Source organism: Typha latifolia, chromosome 13, assembly GCF_019914945.1.
Source record: "Typha latifolia isolate L0001 chromosome 13, TyphaL0001v2, whole genome shotgun sequence".
Taxonomy (NCBI): Eukaryota; Viridiplantae; Streptophyta; class Magnoliopsida; order Poales; family Typhaceae; genus Typha; species Typha latifolia.
In genome coordinates this window covers 637310-655757 of record NC_133098.1, presented here as the reverse complement: position 1 = coordinate 655757, position 18448 = coordinate 637310, and the positions used below count along the sequence as shown (strand labels likewise).

Sequence of the window (18448 nt, the reverse complement as noted above, 5' to 3'; positions counted from 1 at the left end):
TTTTCCATTTTGCCTCAATAGAATGATGCATTTTTTATAGGAAGCAATTTATGAATGAAATACCTAGTAAATAAAGAATGACAGAAATGTTAAGATGTAACAACTGAAGCAGGTCATGTGGCGCCAATAGCTATAATTAACATCTTCAAATGCATCAATATGCTTGACTTCGATCCACCATCTAAATTTCTGTGATAATAGCAGTCACCAGATTTCAGCATAAAATACCAATAATATGTTTCATTCATGAAAAATTGACACCCTAGATACACATGCAAGTCTGAAAATTTCAGGAACATCAAATGTTATTGCCATAATTAGAAACTCCCTCGGTATAAATCGTATAATACACAATTACAAGAACAAATAAGAAGGGTACAGGTGGTATACACGTATTTTAGCTTCTTCCTAGCAATAGCTGCGACATGTTGAAGAAAAAGGTGGCAAGCATTCATGCTTGGGTAGGCAACCTCAAGGTTGTCCAACCCCTCATTTGAAAAGTTTTCTGAATCCATTGAATAACGTCAGAGCTCTGAGTTCGCCGCTCCTCATGTCTCTCAACCTTCTCCGCAATATCTACATTCCATAATACCATTTAACGATAACAGGTAGTACCATAAAAGAAGAGAGAAAGAAATACTTCAATTATCATCATATATTCAGGATATCTAAAGACGTATTGAAACTTGATATTAGCCTATCATGCAATTATGCAAATCTAGCAAGGCATGCTGTTATTTTTGGTTAGACAAACTTCAATGGAACTGCAATTATTGGTATTGGTCATTAAATGGAGTCAGTTAATGTCACAGTTAAGGCTTCCCCACGTGTTTGATGAAACAAACTTTTTCAATAACTGAGCAGGGATTTGTACATCTTGCCTTTACCAGAACCTGCATTGTTGGAAGTCGCAAGCATTATGTTTTCAGCACCAACTTTATGGTTATAATAAATTTTCAAATGAATCAACAATCAAATGGATATGTTGAAGGTACCTCTTAGTAGCAAAATATGAGTGGTAAGCAAATAAGTCTAGCTATCAAATAGCTTTACGGAATATAGCAATTACTGAAAACTACTGAATACTCATGGAGCTTTTCAACCTTGAGTTTTGCCTTATAACTGGCCAGTACTGTGGGAAAGAAAACTAAATAGATCTGAACTATGCAGTTAGACAATACAGCTTTTTAGATGTAAAAACACTACATCAAAATAGTTCAGAAGACTTTGTAACTTACATATTGTGTTCGGTAGAGGATCCTCCTCTCACTGGTGCACAGGTCTGCTGCTAGCTGTTTCAAAAGTAATTTCCGGTTGGCTTGCTTTGCACTCATTGCTACTGAATCAGACATACCACCACCCTGAATTTCATAATGCAACAGTGCAACTTACACCAAGAACTTCGAAAGAAATACAAATTTATCAGCTTATTGGATAAAAAGCACAAGTTATAGTAACAAACTTATCTCGAAAACTATGAGTTTAGGAGAAATTCAGCAAGAAAGTGCTACTGAAGAACCATAGGACCTAGAGGGCATTGCATTACTGTGTGATGATAAAGGCTTTCCCAAGCACCGTAACAACACAGCTCTAGAAATAGGAATAAGCTTCTAGATCACACTCTTCCAGATAGCCGGAGGCTCATGCACTTGGACACCTTTTTTTTTAAATATATATATATATATATATACTGAAAATGTTGATAAGTGCAGACTATCACATGTTATGTGAATTAGAAAAATGTAAGAATGAAATGGATACAAAAATAAGGAAGTTATCCTAGAGAAAGTTTGAAAACAATGTGAAGTTTTTTCTATATTCCAGATAAACACATGCGAAGATATTATATGTTAACAAATACATGGTATTTACTACAGCTCCACAGACATAAGTAAAGAAACTTGGGCAGAAGACTGTAAGTAAGGCAACAGAACAAGAAAAATCTTCAAGATTCATTATTAGAAACCAATTTGTGCTAATAATCTTTAATAATATGCCCGGACAGAGTGTTTCCTAATAGATCGAATCCCAAAATAACCTTTCATCAGTTATGCATGGGTAGAAAAGATAATGCCAAGAAGTTCTAGAAACTGTGTGGAAAAACCTCTATGTATTTGGAGTATTTTGATATGCTTGATTCACAGCAATCCGAGATAAACTGAAGAGTTTGCTCCTCTAATTCAGGATAGTCGATACCCCTTTTGGCTGTACTTCTATTAGATGCTGCAGCAGCCATCTGCAAATTGATGAGGATGTGAAATATAAATCTTACCTTGAAATTGACTTGCAGATGGACCTTAGTGAAGATAACAAAGAGCACTGATAAAAAATAATGTGATAATAAACTATGATAAAACATGAGAAGATAACAGAGATCGGTGAGAAGAAAATAGTGCAATTAACTATGAGAAAATATTAATGCAAACACAAATAGAGGGAATCCACATGCGACCGCATTATTTATACTTCAGAAAAATGATAATTTCTAGAGAGTAGGTCTTCTAGATGCAAAAGAGTTAATTCAGAAAAATATCATCAGAGCAAAAGATCTATTCCTTTTATCGTATTTTTTCACTACATAGAAGATTATATATCACATGCACTCGAGAAGTAAATTTGTAATGACAATTGCCTGGTAGAGAAGCTGCAAACCTCTTCAAAGTGTTGCTTCATGCTCGGTGGACTGACCACAAGGTATGCATATGCCATCATTTCAAGTGGCCAACCAGTGACCTGCAAAGGGAACCTTTGGGGCCTGCTTGCATTGAATCAGGTTAGACCAAACTAATCATGCATATTGAGATCAATTACCATCCTCCGTAAATAATAAGGTTCCAGCAAAAATGTGTTTATTAGTTTTTCAGACTATGAGGAAGGTTCCAGGAAAACTTTCTAGGTCCCATAACCAAAGATCAGAAGGCATACATTAAAAAAAACAAAAAAACTGTCCTAAAGGATGATACGGTGACAACACTAAACAAGCTAAGAATAAGCATGAGTTAATTTTCTCATTCTGATATAATTAGGAGTACTCTTTTGAAGCTGATTCACACAAAGCATACGTACGGTTTCTTTTCATAATCAAATATCAATGTAGACAGATATCTAGCACTTACGTTGACACACCATGTCTTTTTAAAGCTTCTAGCTTCTCTTTGTAGCATTTGTCAGATTTGTTGAGATACAATGACAGCTCAACCGAATCATTTGGGTTTGTGCCCTCTTTTGGAACAAAACCATATGACAGCAATAGCTCTCCATTAGATTTCTTCCCATAAGATATAAATACCTGTAGAAACAGAAGTCATAAAGACCTGTCAAATTAAAATTTTATGGGTGAGAAATATGCATATGTTCAAAACATAGGCTGGTGTTTTATATAAACAACTTTCAATGTTTTGTAAAACCCTATAATCCAATGACCAAAACTAATTGCATTTCTTTTCTTCCTTTTACCATTATAATCATGAAGTTAGAAAGATATAAAAAGAAAGCACAAAAACAAAGGCAACATAAGATGACATCCAGTCAGGTAGCAAAACTTTCCAAAGGGAAAAATTGGACACAATTTCAAATCCTGTCCTTTCCACCATAAAGTGATGAATGTAAACGGTTTCTTCTTGAATGTTGGAACTATAGCCTAAACATTATCCTCAAATTACAAACTGCAATAAGGCCACAGTAGTTAGGATTCAGAGATGTCTATCATAGATCTCTATGTCAGGCAGCACAGGCTGTGCTGCTGCCACATATTGCCCATGCGTCATATGTCAGGACAATGTGTGCTGATGACACTCAAAATCCTCCATGGCTATCACAGGAAATAAGTGGATGTCCACTAGTAATTATTCCATTGAATTTATGAAGAATTTTTTTAGAACTATAAAGCATTGACAGAAAGCTTCTTTCAGAACACTTTCGTCAGTTAGGCAGATGCTCTGTCAAGAGAATATTGAGAATAAAATTGATGAACGGTGAGCTATGGCAGATAATTTACCTGCTCACCTGGTTGATATGAGCGGTCAGTCATAAAAACTATTCCCTGTGATGATTTGTCATAATCCAAGAAAGTTTCTACCTGCATCATAACATTTATAAAAAAGAAATTATCTTTGATACAGCCATACAATATAGCAATTTGATCTGTATGGCATAAAAGAAACTCCCATAAAAGGAGAGGAGTTAACCAAAATAGTAGATGCGTATGTTTCATGATATAAATAACTGTTGAAAGTACTAATTGCACATTGTAAAAGAAGACTTTAATAGGTATAATAACAATCAGGTTCACATTTCATAATAAATTACAGATCAAGATGCATTCAAAATCAGACTGAAGCATTGAAGAAACAGAATTTCTTTCCAGTAAGTCATACAATACATGAAATATGTTACCTCAGAACTATGGTTAAGCATGTCTGCCCAAGGAACTAGCGCAACCTTTCCATCCATTGATGGCAAGCGAACCTGTGATACCACAAAAAAACTAAGAGGACTAACTCCATATACCATGCTGACAGGAAGATCTTAGCTAAGTAAGAAGACTGGGCTGAAGCCATTGAGCACAAAATCAAGGCAGAACTTGGGAATTAGAATGCCAATATTTAAAATCCACTCGGGTACTTTAGCACATAACCATGAAATCAATAGATGCTTGCTCACCAAACGTGAGAAGAGAATGCCAAAGGACCACCTAAAAGTCTCCATGTTGTATACCTACAATAAGACAAGTAGGAAGGTTTATCATAGAATACAATCTTGTCAGTAAGAAAATATTATGTTACTAGTTGGCATTTGGCAGTAATGAGTGTTTGTGAGAACTTTATACTTCATGGAGAAAAGTCACTGTAAATTTCTTTATTACTTTCTGGATATGAATCATTTCCTTCTCAAAATTCTACCTCCTCAGGGAACAAATCTGGATACTTGGAAAATATCCTGGTCCGCAAATCATTATACCTGCAGACATAAACAAAAGAGCAAACTGGTTGTTAAATGAAGAGAGGTACCACATTTCTCTTGTCTAAAATAGCCCAAGTTCTAATCAAGTAATTAGAAAGGAAAAACAAGGAAAAACAGCAGGAAAAGTTCATACGTTCCTATAACATCAGTAATTCTTTCAATTGCTCTTTCCCTAATTGGTGAAGCTACCAAGTATGTGTCCAGTTCTGAGCGACTCCTGCAATGATACATAAAGGCTGTAGACAAGAAATTTGAGAGCACACCCTTAAGAAGTGGGAGCGAGAAAAACTACAGAATTCCTGGCTGCATCAGTCAATAATCATTCAATCTTTTCAAATGTCTAACATGCGGGTGGACCAATTTTGGACCTACCAGTATAAAAGCGAGTATGGCTGCCTAGGCAAGGCTGATATGTAACTGCTCCATCTTGAGGAGCTCGCACGACTTGCTTCGCTTATCAGGTAAGTAGCAAGCAACGGCCAATCTGGCACAGAAAACCTCTTTAACACATTCCCCATTTCTGGGCAGCTCCATTCCTATTGTCCAGCATACAAAAGAGTGGAAATAAGCTATACTAAATAGCATAGATTTACTTTAAAAAGAACTCATTAGACTGCACCATGAAAATAGTATAATAGATATAGAAGCAAAGTCAAAGGGTTTGATCAATATATTTTGAAGGAAAATATGATCACAATACGATTTACTATAATCTACAAATATCTAATTATGACTAACCTATGCATTACTATAAATAAAGAACTAGTAGCAACAACTTCAACACTACGACAAATGCCGTCTTTGCACATGAATGGGTTTGTCATACTATCTAACACAACAAAGAAGAAGACCCAAGAATTTTCGTCACCAAACCCTCAAGCACGCTGACTTTACCGAATCGGCACTGATAACTAACGAGGGTGGCACGAAGAGGAGCTTCTCCCCCTTCCTAATGTTCTTCAGCGCGACGAGGCCCCGCTCGCCGACTTCCACCCTCTGAATCGCCATCTTCTGCAGCGGGAGACCCGAATCTGACAGCCATTTCTGCAGCGCCGATGAGCTCTCGAGCGATTCGGTCCCGCAGCCCCACGGGATCGGCTGTTCCTGGGAGATCCTCGAGCCGGTGGAGATCGAGCAGCGAGTGCGGAAGCGGGTGGAGATCGAGGGAGCGGGGAAGGCTTGACGTGGTGATACGAGTGGATTTGGGAGGAATTGCGGGAGTAGAGATGTGTGAAGAGACCTTACGATTTCGACCATGGCGGGGGAGAGAGAAGAGAGAGGAGAGAGGAGGGAGGGAATGTGAGTAGTCTTATCCGAGAGTGCTGACGGAGGCGGGCTGGTTTTATATGATATTATAAAATAATATAAAAAATTATGCATATGATTATAATATACTTAACGCATAGTTTATGACTCAAGCTGTTGCACCTTAGACCTATATATTGCTTAAGATTAACCCTGTTATCCCCTTGCTCATATAATATAGAAGATAGTAAAGGAAATTATTATTTTTATTTTATTTTTGAAAATTACAAATAACACCTATATTTTAACTATATTATAAAATTACAAGTTACAAATTATTAGTCTTTTTTTCTTAATTACAGAAAGCAATTTTATTATCTCTAAAAGGAGTGCAAAAATATATCTACTATCTAAAATGATAATAGATAGACAAGCATTTAATATAAGTATCAACGTGATGAGTTTTTTTTTTATTAAACTACTTTCTCCCAAATTTTATTAACGGAAATTAATTACACCCTAAATTTAATGTTAAAAATGTATATATTTTATTGTAGCCGTCAATAAAATATTGCACGAGCATTTTACTTTTAGATATAAATGTCAAAAATTATTTTTGGAGAATAATAAACTGTCCAGTATTTTATCATTTTATTATATATATATATATATATGTGTGTGTATTATTTTGTAATCTATAAATTGAAATTTTTCTTAAAGATTAGAGTTTTTCTTGTAGCGGATACATCGTAACATGGTTCTAATAAAGAATAACTTACGCAAACAAGAGTGGAGTGGCAACGCAGAATATATATTTTGTGTTAGAGAAGAGTTTGTGGATCACCTTTTTGTTAGATGTCCATACATAAAAAAAGCTCATTAGGATAGTGGCAATGAACATTGGTGTGACTAATACTCCAAAGCATGCTAGAGATTAGTTCTTCGAGTCTTATGGGAAGAAAAATCCCGTGGTTCTTTGAATGGAGCATATGGCTAGAACGGAATAATAGAGTGTTTAACGATATGCATAGAATAGGATAAAGTTAAGTTTTTACATAGAAGTTTGCTAAAGGAAACTGGCGTTACAAATATAAACTGTTCTACACGGCGAACATAAAAACAGGAGAAATAGGAAAACAAGAATAAAGAAAAGGTCAACCAAACTAATTAACAACATTTACTCGTTTCCCATTTGCCATTACGTTTCCCCTGCAGTGAACGCGCTCTTTTGCGTCGTTTCTCTACTCCCCCGTTTCGACAGAGCGTTTCCTTTCCCTCTCGTCCCTCTATACAAGCCTTCGGGAGAGTGGGAACTAAGAAGTCGCCCTCACTATTGGAAAGTGGAAACAGATCTCTCGCTCTCTCTTAACCATGGCAGACTCCTCTCGCTCTTCTCCGATCACCTTCTCCGGCATGCTCCCAGCCGCAGACGAACCTATCCTGATGCCGGATCCTAACTCCCACATCGGAAGCGGTTCGAGTAGCCTCCAAAACGAAAGCCTCCTCACAGATACAGGAGAAGCGGGTAGCACGGCGAGCGCGGACACCGAGTTCGGGTTCCAGAGGCCGGAGTTCGGGAAGGAGGCGCTAGTGGGAACCGTGCAGTTCCACGAGCGCCACGTGTTCCTCTGCTACAAGACTCCTCAGGTGTGGCCGTCACACGTTGAGGCCGCAGAGTCCGACCGCCTCCCGAGACTCCTCTCGGCGGCGCTTGCTGCTCGCAAGGGAGACATGAAGAAGCGGGTGAGTACTTCTTTGTTCTATTATGTACTACTTAGGGCTGAATCGGTTACTTAATAGGGTTTAAGAGGATCTTGTGATTAAGATTTGCCAGATGCCCTATCTATTGAGTTTGACATGGTTTGGGATCTAGTGGTTTAAAGTTTGAATCATTGGGTTGATTCGCTTAACCATTGCGTATTAAGCTCCATAATATAGATGGTGTTGCGAATTTGGAAATTTGTTGGATAAGTAGCTCCAAAGGCATTTTTTAGATAGTTCTGTGCGACCCCATGCTCAAAGATTACTAGTCGAGCATGTGGTGTGCTCTTGCTGCTTCCTCGAATCCAAATAGGCACATCTACTATTGTGCCGTTTCTTTAATAATCTAGATCAATTGACAAGTTGGATGGCTGCATACATCTTGCCCTCTGCAGATCCTGCATTTGCTAGAGTCTGGTATCTTTTTCATCCATTGACTATTTGGTATCTTAATGGCTCTAATGAACATTATCCTTCTTTTGTTCTACATTCTAGACCCGTTTGACCATATGTGAAGGAGAAGATGGAACTGAGTCATCAAATGGAGATGTGTTGATCTTTCCAGATATGATCAGATACAGGTATACTGAGATGCCAATATTCACATGTCTTCTTGCATTTTACTGCTGACCTATAGAATTAAGAATCTATACTGCTGAACTGCCAGAATTAAGAACATATCTTAAATCGCTTGTCAAAAAAGAATGTATCTTAAATCTTCTCTTTTGTTGCTGTTACGTGATATTGCAGGCGTCTGACTCACTTTGATGTTGAAACCTTTGTGGAAGAAGTTTTTGTGAAAGATACCGAGTGGCTTCCTGGATTCCCGGAGTCTATAACAGGTTCTTATGTTTTTGTATGTGCTCATGGAAGTCGAGATCGCAGGTGTGGTCTCTGTGGACCTGTTCTCATTAGAAGATTTCAAGAAGAGATTATTTTGAGAGGTCTTCAAGATCAGGTGTCTGTTAGCCCCTGTTCACATGTTGGAGGTCATAAATATGCAGGAAATGTTGTCATATTCAGTCCAATTAATGGAGTGGTGACTGGTCATTGGTAAGGAAATATTTAGTGAATCTTGTACTTATTTCCACACGTTTGTGCTCTCTATTCTTATATATCTGAGTTTTATTGCTTATCCTAAAGAAAGAACAGATAATATGGTACACAGACTAGTAGCTGCTTATTGAATTTGTATTGATAGGTATGGATATGTTGCTCCCGATGATGTACCTACATTGCTGGAACAGCATATTGGAAAAGGAGAGGTTATAGACCATTTATGGAGGTATTACTTTCCCTTATGCCTACTTTTCTAATTGCCCAAGATATTTATATCTTTTGTTGATACAAGATGATGATGATGATGATGATGAGATGCAGTTTGTTATCTTGAAGTATTTTATTTGGAGTGAAGAAATTACAATAGCATCACTAGTATATCTAGTGAAATCATTTGTGTGAATTTGTCTTGCATTAGTTTGTAATACATATTGTCATATGACTTTACAATTTTTGTTTTCAATCAACAGGTGATGTTCAACATATACTCAAAATCATGTATGTTCCTGGTCCATTACTGAAGTTTAAGAACGCTTATCATGGCAAATTCATTTTATGATTAAACTACCATTTTTTTTTGCTCTGGTTGGCTATCATATATTTTGCTTAGATATAGGTGCATTTTGATCATAGTGGGATGCAGGCAGTCATGGTTAACATAGCACTAATTCTTGCCTTTGCATACTCAAAGGTTTTATACTTTGGTGCTTTATTCTGCATTCAGTTTTGATATTGCCACAACAATTTCTAAATGTTTCTTATCAAACAATAAGTTAAGTCTAATATAATATCACCTATTAGAAAATTAACTGAAATTTATCAGGACATCTGCTTTCAGTAATTCCTGTCCTGCATCTTCAACTGCACTAATGAGTCGTAGCCTCTATCTTCTCTAGAAGAAACAGGATTCCAAAATCAGCAGATGATCAAGTCAAATATGGCTGGTTAAATGTTTTCTTAGTCACCAAAATATCTGTGTATGTGCTCAAATTTTTTGGATGAACAATGTTTTGCAGAGGTCAAATGGGTTTGACAGAGGAAGATCAGAAAAGAGCTCTGGAGCTTAGGCACCAGCTGAATAGTGTTATGGAGAGAAATGCTAAGGAATCCCTTCAAGCAGATGAAAAGGTTGGTCTAGTAAGTGACTCTCCAATGCCGGCAGATAGTTGTTGTCAGGGTTCTGGAGGCTTCACTTGCTGCCAAAACGGGTCAGCAAAGGAAAAACTAGAGAGCAGTGGCACAGATGAGCAGAAGACCGGAAAGAATCTCGAGGAGAGTGAAACAGAAATTATTGGCAGTAACAAGAAAGGGTCTAGTACTCGGAAGATCTGCCCGATGCCCACATGGTACGAAACTTGGGAGCGAGAGGACACATATGCAGCTCTCGCTGTTGTTGCAGCCGCTGCATCTGTTTTTGTTGCTTATAGCTGTTATAAGCAGCTAAAATGAGGTCTCCCAGAGAGCTACCATACAATGATAGTGGGAAAAAAAAATCATGCTGCAGTAAATTCTCTTCATGCCTGGTTCTCATGTACATTATTTTGATACTAAATAGAACTTTGATACACGTGCTTGGAAACTAGCAATACCTGAGAAAATCTCAGTATCTTTCTCTTGTAGCTATTGAACCAAGATGTATCTTAATGCTAGACTATGTGTGTTTTGAGCTATGAGAGATAGAAATTGTGGTCCTGTTGTGAATATTTGTTGTATGACCTGAATGAATGAGCATGGAACCCATTAAGGTTTGTCTTATCTTTACCGTATCTGTCAACTTTTGATGATGAGGAGCGTTTGTTGTGGAATGAATCGAATATGCCTGAATTCTACTGGATGGCTGTCTGAGAAGCCCTGTGCTGCAGCTTATCTGGCTAATGGACTCAAGTATGTGATGCCCATCTCATGCACCTCTTTGATCTGACGGAGAGGACCAAGTGGGTCCTAATGATCAAGCATCACCAACACTTAGCAGAAGATTTATTGATTTTAACATCTAGCCTGGGTTAAGGTTGGGGCCTGTAGGCCCAGTGTTCTGGGTGTCATTGTGCCACCTCAGCTTTGGGGTTTGGATTGCAAATTGAGGCAGAAAGTTATTTCCAGCAGAATTTATATTTTTTATAAATCAAACCAACCTCACGTCAATGTGGGCTATTTGCACACAAACAATTCATAAGTTTTGATAATAGTAAAATTATGATCTTAAAAATTAAGTTTGCCTTTTTTTTTCTACACTAGGCACTTACTTTTGTATAATTTATAAGAGGTGTGTAAGGGCACAATCCTGCTATTATCGAAACTAGAGTTCTTTGTTGCGAATGCCCTACACAACCTTGACTTGGAGCTCAATAAATATATATTAAAATGAAACGTGAAAAATCTTACTTGAATATAATCTCACTATTTGACATAGATAATAATATTGTAAGTGGAACCCTGATCCTTAACTCTCTCAATTCCGTTAAACATGGAACAAAGGAACTTACATGGCAAAATTTTAACAAGTTTCTCAATCAAAATGCTGATTTTGTTATACAAGGAAATAGTCAAAATACAAGGTCTGAAACATCTTGATTGTTTTTAGTCAATCTAATTCAGTATATACATCCTATGGCAGAATAACATACTATTCACCCAACTTTCCCTGAATCCTAAGCAAAAAGTGCAAACTTCATCTCGAGTCTGAGATAAACACATGTTACACCGAGTACAGGCAAGGCCGCAAGCAGAATGAGGAGGTTGAGCCTGGTATATGCTAAATGAGATACCGGAGGACATCAAAGGCAATGACATGTGCGTGGCAGTTAATACAAGCAATTCAAGCATGAACGCTCTGTCGTTGACCATTGAAGCACTTTGCAAGGCCTTCAAGTTTCATCTACACAAAAAAAAAAAAAGTTTCATCTACATTGTCCATTTCGTTCCTGTCATTCATCATGTTCATACACAAAGTATTCTCATCTTTCCTTTGTCCTTTAACTCTATGGTTTTTGATCACTTGGTCTCGTGCCCTACAAATCTGATCCAATGATTTTGTTAGTCTCTGGATCACTAACTAGTAATTGTTTGAAGTCCTATAACATACATAATGACAGCAGTTGCATTCTATCTATAGTTTGATGAATTTCAGTACTAGCAACATTTGGTCTGGACACATTGTGCTTGAGATGAACTACTCATGTCCCCTAGTTGATAAAGATCAGCTGTCAGTTGTTACACTGAAATGATTAGTTGTATAATCACAATCAACATAATAGATCTTTAATTTTGATATTGAATCCTTGATCTTCTTCACAACAATATTATGTGACTTGTATCATATTATCTGGATTTCAGCATAATAATAAAGTACCACCCATGTGACCAACAAGAAACAACGAAACTTGTAACTGTCATAATGGATTTCCTCATTTCTTGCTCATCATCAAGTGATATAGGGGGAGGGTAAGCCCCAATACCACCAATTTGCTCGACTGTTTACTACAACTGAAATTGTTTATCTTGTTGCATCGATTTTTTTACAACTATTGCCAATTTTATTCTTGTAGAGCCGATCTGTTATGGGACATCCCATGATAGACTTCCAACAAAAGAATCTACATGTTTAGCATTCTATAGTCTATATAGCACTCGTTGTCAACCAACAAGTAAGATTCATAGAGTAGAGAGTTCACCTTCCAATCCAACCAGCCTCTGTAGTTGCTCCCTCCGTTGGGATTCAATGCATTCCTCGCATGCATTGTTTATCCATCAGGTAGCTCTACCAATCATCTCCAGGGTTGAATGTGAAAAATACATGATGTGAAGCAGTCAATACAAGTATCTACTTGAGCATCACCATCGAAGCTACATAGATTAAAAGATCGATCAGTATGGATAGGCCCCAACAATTTTCTAAAACCCAAAAGTATTGGAGCCCATTTCAAATTATCTAGACTGATAAGAATATGAGCAATTGAGCATCACTAACCAATAGATGATAGAAAGATTGTTCTTTCTAAAACCAATTTATGCTCTTCAAAGACTCCAGCAACTTGCTTCATGAGAGCTTCTTTCCAGCTCTCTTTGTCTTCGCCCTTCATAATGGGTTAATAGGTCAGGGGAAGAAACAAATCAAAGCTTCACTTCCTAAAAATGGAAAATCAACTGGTTACCTTTTCTTCCTACAGTACGAAAGCCAAAAACAATAAGATACAATGGAAAAAAATTTCAATTTCTTCAGTAAGTACTTGTGTGGAAATAACATTTGCATGAACAGACAAAATATATCCAAGTAATAGACTGAAAGAACATGCATTACAGCAAGAGTATTTTCATCAACTCCACCATATTTTTGTTTCGAATATCTCCTTGACTCCACCAGTCATGATAAACTGCATAAAACTTTTGCTGAAAAGTGACAATTGAAAAGAATAAGAGATTTTTTGGTTGATCTGTGAGGTGCCAAAAACAATAAGAATAAGACAAGTTTTTTGATTCTTGAATGAGAGAATAAAGACTTCTAATTCTTGAAAAAGATGAAAGAGAATGACATAGAAACATAGTTACTAAGGAAAACCTGGTCAAAATTATACTTGCCTGAAGTTGAGTTCTGCGACAAACAAAAGGCCTTCGCAACTTGACGAGATTTTCAGCCACAAATAAGAGCAACGAAAATGCTTCACTTGTCAAATGGCTAGTTCTCCACCCATCAATACTATAGCATCTCTGACACATGACCAGGTATACTTTGTGGTTCTATACCTCTACTTGATTGGGGAAAATATGGCTAATTAAACTCCAGATCGGTTAATTCAATGGAAACAGCAAAGTAGAAAGACTAACCCTCAACTTCACCAAGGAAGCTGTTCAGTGCCATGCGACTATATTTGGCTACCATAGCAAATGTTTCAGGACTCAGACAGCAATGCCTATCCTCCATTACAGATAGCATCTCTGAGGATACATCAACATGGCCCTTTTTAAGCAAGCCATCAATAATAATTTGCCACGCAACTTCATCATGATTATAATCTCGTCCAATTAAGTCACAGAAAACAGATTTAGCCTTCTCAAAGTCTCCTTTATCACAAAGTCCTAAAATAATATGTTGGTAGGACTCCAAATGAGGCTGATAACCACATTCTATCATGGCACTAACAAATGACAATGCCTCAAAGTACATTTCCACATCACAGCAACAGTTAATGAGCATGCTATAAATATCTTCGTTGGGAGATATGCCTCTTTCTTTCATATGAGAGAGCAGAAACTTTGTTTCTTCCAAACGGCCACCTTTGCAGAATCCTGCAATGAGGCAACTGTAGGTCATGACATTAGGAGTGCAACCATGCTTCACCATCTCCTCCAGAAGTTCCAAAACTGAATCCAACTCTAACACATTCCACATCCCTGAGGTGTCCACATAGGCAGTGTTTTCCTGCTTCTTTTTGAAAAGATGCTTTAGCAAAACAGAGTAGGTCCAGTAATTTGGTTCACATGAAATCTCTCTCATGCACTTGAGAGTAGAAAATGCACGATCTAGATATCCCTTATTTCCACATCCATCAATGAATATGGTGTAGGTCACCAGATCAGGAATAACCCCTTGTTTTTCCATTTCTGCAATTACATTTTCTGCCTCTTCTATCCTACCTTCATTGCAGTAGGCATGGATAAATACAGTATATGTGACTTCATTTGGTTTATGCCCTGACAGAACCATTTGTTTGAATATTCTTTCAGCCTGGTCTCTGTTCCCTTCTTTCAGCAGTTCATCAAGAATAATTGTATAAGTAACAGTTGTGGGCTCGATTCCCTTCACAGTCATGTCATCCAGTAAGGACAAAGCTTCTTGCAATTTCTTTTCTTTGCACAAGCCATGCATCAAAACACTGTATATGTACGAATCAGGAAGACAGTCCTCTGAAACCATTTTCTCTATAAATGAATGAGCCAAATCAATATTTCCTGCTTTACATAATCCATCTATTAAATTAGTATATATCACCTTGTTCGCCCTGATACCTTTTACAGCAAGAGTATTAAATAGAGAACACGCTTCTTCAGTTCTTCCATCCTTGCAGAGTGCATCAATTAAAATGGAGTATGTCTGATGATCAGGCCTCAAATCATTCGCTTCCATTATTTCAAGTAACCTGAAAGCACTATCTATATGACCTTCCTTGCATTGCCCTTGAATTAATGTGGTATATGTGATAATATTTGGAGATAATCCACTTTGGAGCATTTTACTCAACAGAAGCATTCCCTTGCTAACCTTCTGATCCTGACAGAACCCATATATCAGTTCGTTATATGTCCAAACATTTGGCTGGCATCCTTTAGACTCCATGAATTTAACAATCTCCAATGCAGTATCAACTTTGCCTCTTTTACAGTAACCATCAATCAAAGCAGAATAAGTGACAACATTTGGAACTAAACCACTTGCAAAAATCTCATCCAGTACTCTTCTAGCATCTTCTAATTTGTTCTTCTTAAAGAATCCGTTGATCAGGATTGTGAAAACCCAAACATCAGGTTTACACCCATTCAACTGCATAAGTTCTTTTACTCTAAAAGCATCATCTATCCTGCCCATCTTGCAATATCCATCAATCAAATTGGTGTAAGTAATGACATTGGCAACCAAATTTTTTTTAATGGCTTCATTCAGCAAGACTTCAGCATCCTCAACTCTCTTCTCATAGCAAAGTCCATGGATCAGCACCGCATAAGTCCAAGAATCAGGCTTACACCCATTTAATTCCATCAACTCCATGATTCCGAAAGCTTCCTTGATCCTTCCCCTCTTACAGTACCCACCAATCATAGCATTGTATGTCACAATGCTAGGAACCAGGCCTCTATCAGAAATCTCATTAAGAAATGAGTTGGCACTTTCAAGCTTCCCCTCCTTGCAGAGGCAATCTATCATTACTGTGTAGGTATGGACATTTGGGCGGCACTTCTCATCCTCCATCCTTGACCACAACACAGAAGCCTCATTTGTGCGATGCGCCTCACAAAGTCCATGGATAAGTAAAGTGTAAGAAAACTCATTTCTCCAACAACCCATCTGCGGCATCATTAAGAAAAGCCAACAAGCTCTATCAAAATCTTTATTTCTACAGTATCCTAATATCAAAGAATTGCACGTAAAAGTATCTGGCTCTATTCTCGCTTCCATCAAGAACCCAAAGTACTTCTTAGCCTCCGCAATATTTCCTTCTTTGCAGTAGGCCTTGATCATAATATTGTACGTAACTAAGTCGGGCAAAATGCCATCTTTGCCAATCTGCTGGTACGCAAATCTCATCTCATCAACCATCCTGAACTGCGCGAGAGACTTCAAGAGTAAGTTGTAGCACAACAGAGAAAGTCTCAAGCCGATGCTGCCATCACAACCACCACCTGTTCGACTAATTGCCTTTATGGTATCGAGCGCGACTCGCATGTCTCCAACGTCGTTGCATGACTTGATCATAGAAGCAATAATCTTCTCTAAATTGACACGAGGATTATACCGGAGAAGAAGTCTAAGAAGCGAGGCATGGGAATCTACACTGTGCTTAAAGCAGGGCTTACGACCAATCCAATCGAAGAAGACGAGGGCGGTCTCGGGGTCGACCGCTCGTGCCCGGAAGAGCTCGGAGACGTGGAATGGAGTGAGAGAAGGAGCCAATCGCCTCAAGGAGCGGCTTTTGGGCCAGTTCCGGTTTGAGAGGAGAGCAGAGAGCTGAGAAAGGAGACGAGACTCCGGTGTCCGGGTTTGCAGGGTTAGGGTTCCTGTGGCGACCACGGCGGCGGAGGCGGAAGAGAAGGGTCTCCGGAGGAGGAGGGGAGAGAAGAAAGGTGCGGGGGACTTACGGGAGGTGATAGGAGCCCTCCATCTCCTTCTCATGGTGGTCTAAGGTTTTGGTTAGGGTTTATGGCGAGGTGGGGGAGTGGGAGAGAGGCGAAGAGAGGCGGCAAGAGAACTCATCTCGCTTCAAATGGAGGAAAATATGAGAAAGGAGGCGACGATGGCGAGAGATTTGGGCAGGTGTTTTGCGTCTTGTCTTGGCTGCTCCTGCTGCTGTCTTAGTTGGTTCATTGAGCTCAGTAGATCAAAATGGACACGCACTATGGTCTAGCCACTCTAAGTCATTTAAGACGATTGGTTCACCAAAAGGCCTCGGATATAACCTGAGTTTCATGGAATGAAAATTATCTACGGGCTCGAAATTTTATTTTAAAAAAAGGGCTCGTCTTTTTTCTTTTCTTTTTTAATAAAGATAGATTAAATAATTAAATTAGCTCCCTTAAAATTTAGATCACAATAAACTCAAATCTTGCACATATAGCTTTCTGTCCCGTTTCAAGTAGACTAGTTAGCTGTTGCACACAAACAACACACTGTTTTTTTAAATATTATTCCTTTAATTCTATCAAGAAAATGGTGATTATATAAATGAACTGGATACCCAAGTATTTTCTAAGCTATTACAGGAACACCAAAATATTGATCTTATGATCACATAGTGAGGAAATTATCAGAAAAAGAAAACTCACTAATGATCTATCTTAACCAAGGATAAGCATCTAATAAGTTTTAATGATGAGCTGACTGAGGATATATGCCAATGTAATCATATAGCAAGCAATCTAGAGGAATGAGCGAGTGATCATCATTTCCATTACACTAGGTGATTCTCATCAGCTACTTTTCTGTGAAAAAAAAAATTAACCCGTAGTAGCTCAGTCTGACGATTCTCATCAGCTTGATCAGTTATGGAGATGGAAGGAAAAATAAAAGGAATAAGCATTTGAATCCAGAAAGAGACCTATAGTTTGATAAGTTATGCAGACAGAATAAACAAAAATAACGCACATTTTGAATTCAGAAGGCATCTCTTGAAACATACAATTACTAATCTTCATTGCTCCTGTCTTCAGGTTGAAAGCTAATGCATCTGAAAAGAGGCAATACAGTATCTTATTTGAAAATAAAATGGCACAGTAATGAGTAACCTAATTCTCATGTATAATGTTAAAAAAAAACATTCTTACCAACGCCATTGTACTTGAATGTAGAACACAATCTGAAAGCTCAATTTTGAAGTATGTATGGAAATTTATATTGAACGACAAAGAATTCAAAATTCTTATTTTTTATGAACCAACATGTAACCAACATGTAAGAATCAGCTTTAAGAAACATGGAGTAAGAAACATACAAGAATATATCCTTGTAGGACTTTCCATTTTTGAGAAGTCCTGGGACATGACGTAGGAGTCGTCGTTACAGAATAAAAAGGGAAAGATTCATGAAACGGTTGGTTATGATAACAGTTAAGGTCTGCCCAATGTGCTGTAGCTGTCCAAGCGCAGATCAGAATAATAGTCTTCCCACTAATGACCGAAATGCTGTTGTTGGTGATCCTGGTCCACCAGGATAACA

The 18448-nt window shown here is 37.9% G+C and overlaps 3 protein-coding genes across 8 annotated transcripts; 1 reads left to right on the top strand and 2 right to left on the bottom strand.

Moving 5' to 3' along the window:
- Positions 1-287: 287 nt before the first annotated feature.
- On the bottom strand, positions 288-6271 carry LOC140800373 (ribulose-1,5 bisphosphate carboxylase/oxygenase large subunit N-methyltransferase, chloroplastic). Its single transcript, XM_073155117.1, has 12 exons — positions 5857-6271; positions 5335-5498; positions 5096-5179; positions 4902-4959; positions 4663-4716; positions 4396-4467; positions 3998-4078; positions 3117-3289; positions 2653-2755; positions 2105-2236; positions 1239-1361; positions 288-576 (listed from the first exon to the last, which is right to left on the bottom strand). Exons 1-12 carry the CDS (start codon positions 6217-6219, stop codon positions 490-492), a joined length of 1494 nt encoding a protein of 497 aa, XP_073011218.1. The 5' UTR covers positions 6220-6271; the 3' UTR covers positions 288-489.
- A 1236-nt stretch (positions 6272-7507) lies between these two features.
- Positions 7508-10782, top strand: LOC140799925 (uncharacterized). Its single transcript, XM_073154480.1, has 5 exons — positions 7508-7950; positions 8464-8549; positions 8719-9021; positions 9170-9253; positions 10044-10782. Exons 1-5 carry the CDS (start codon positions 7579-7581, stop codon positions 10474-10476), a joined length of 1278 nt encoding a protein of 425 aa, XP_073010581.1. The 5' UTR covers positions 7508-7578; the 3' UTR covers positions 10477-10782.
- A 747-nt stretch (positions 10783-11529) lies between these two features.
- Positions 11530-17114, bottom strand: LOC140800413 (uncharacterized). 6 transcript variants are annotated; one of them, XM_073155191.1, is made up of 6 exons: positions 13849-17114; positions 13603-13769; positions 13325-13413; positions 12995-13152; positions 12699-12870; positions 11530-11902 (listed from the first exon to the last, which is right to left on the bottom strand). In XM_073155191.1, exons 1-2 carry the CDS (start codon positions 16907-16909, stop codon positions 13762-13764), a joined length of 3069 nt encoding a protein of 1022 aa, XP_073011292.1. In that variant the 5' UTR covers positions 16910-17114; the 3' UTR covers positions 11530-11902; positions 12699-12870; positions 12995-13152; positions 13325-13413; positions 13603-13761. The 6 variants fall into 6 exon arrangements, with proteins under 6 accessions (XP_073011292.1, XP_073011296.1, XP_073011293.1 ...); XM_073155195.1 differs by having other exon boundaries at positions 11530-12043; positions 12995-13100; XM_073155192.1 differs by having other exon boundaries at positions 12995-13100.
- Positions 17115-18448: the final 1334 nt, after the last annotated feature.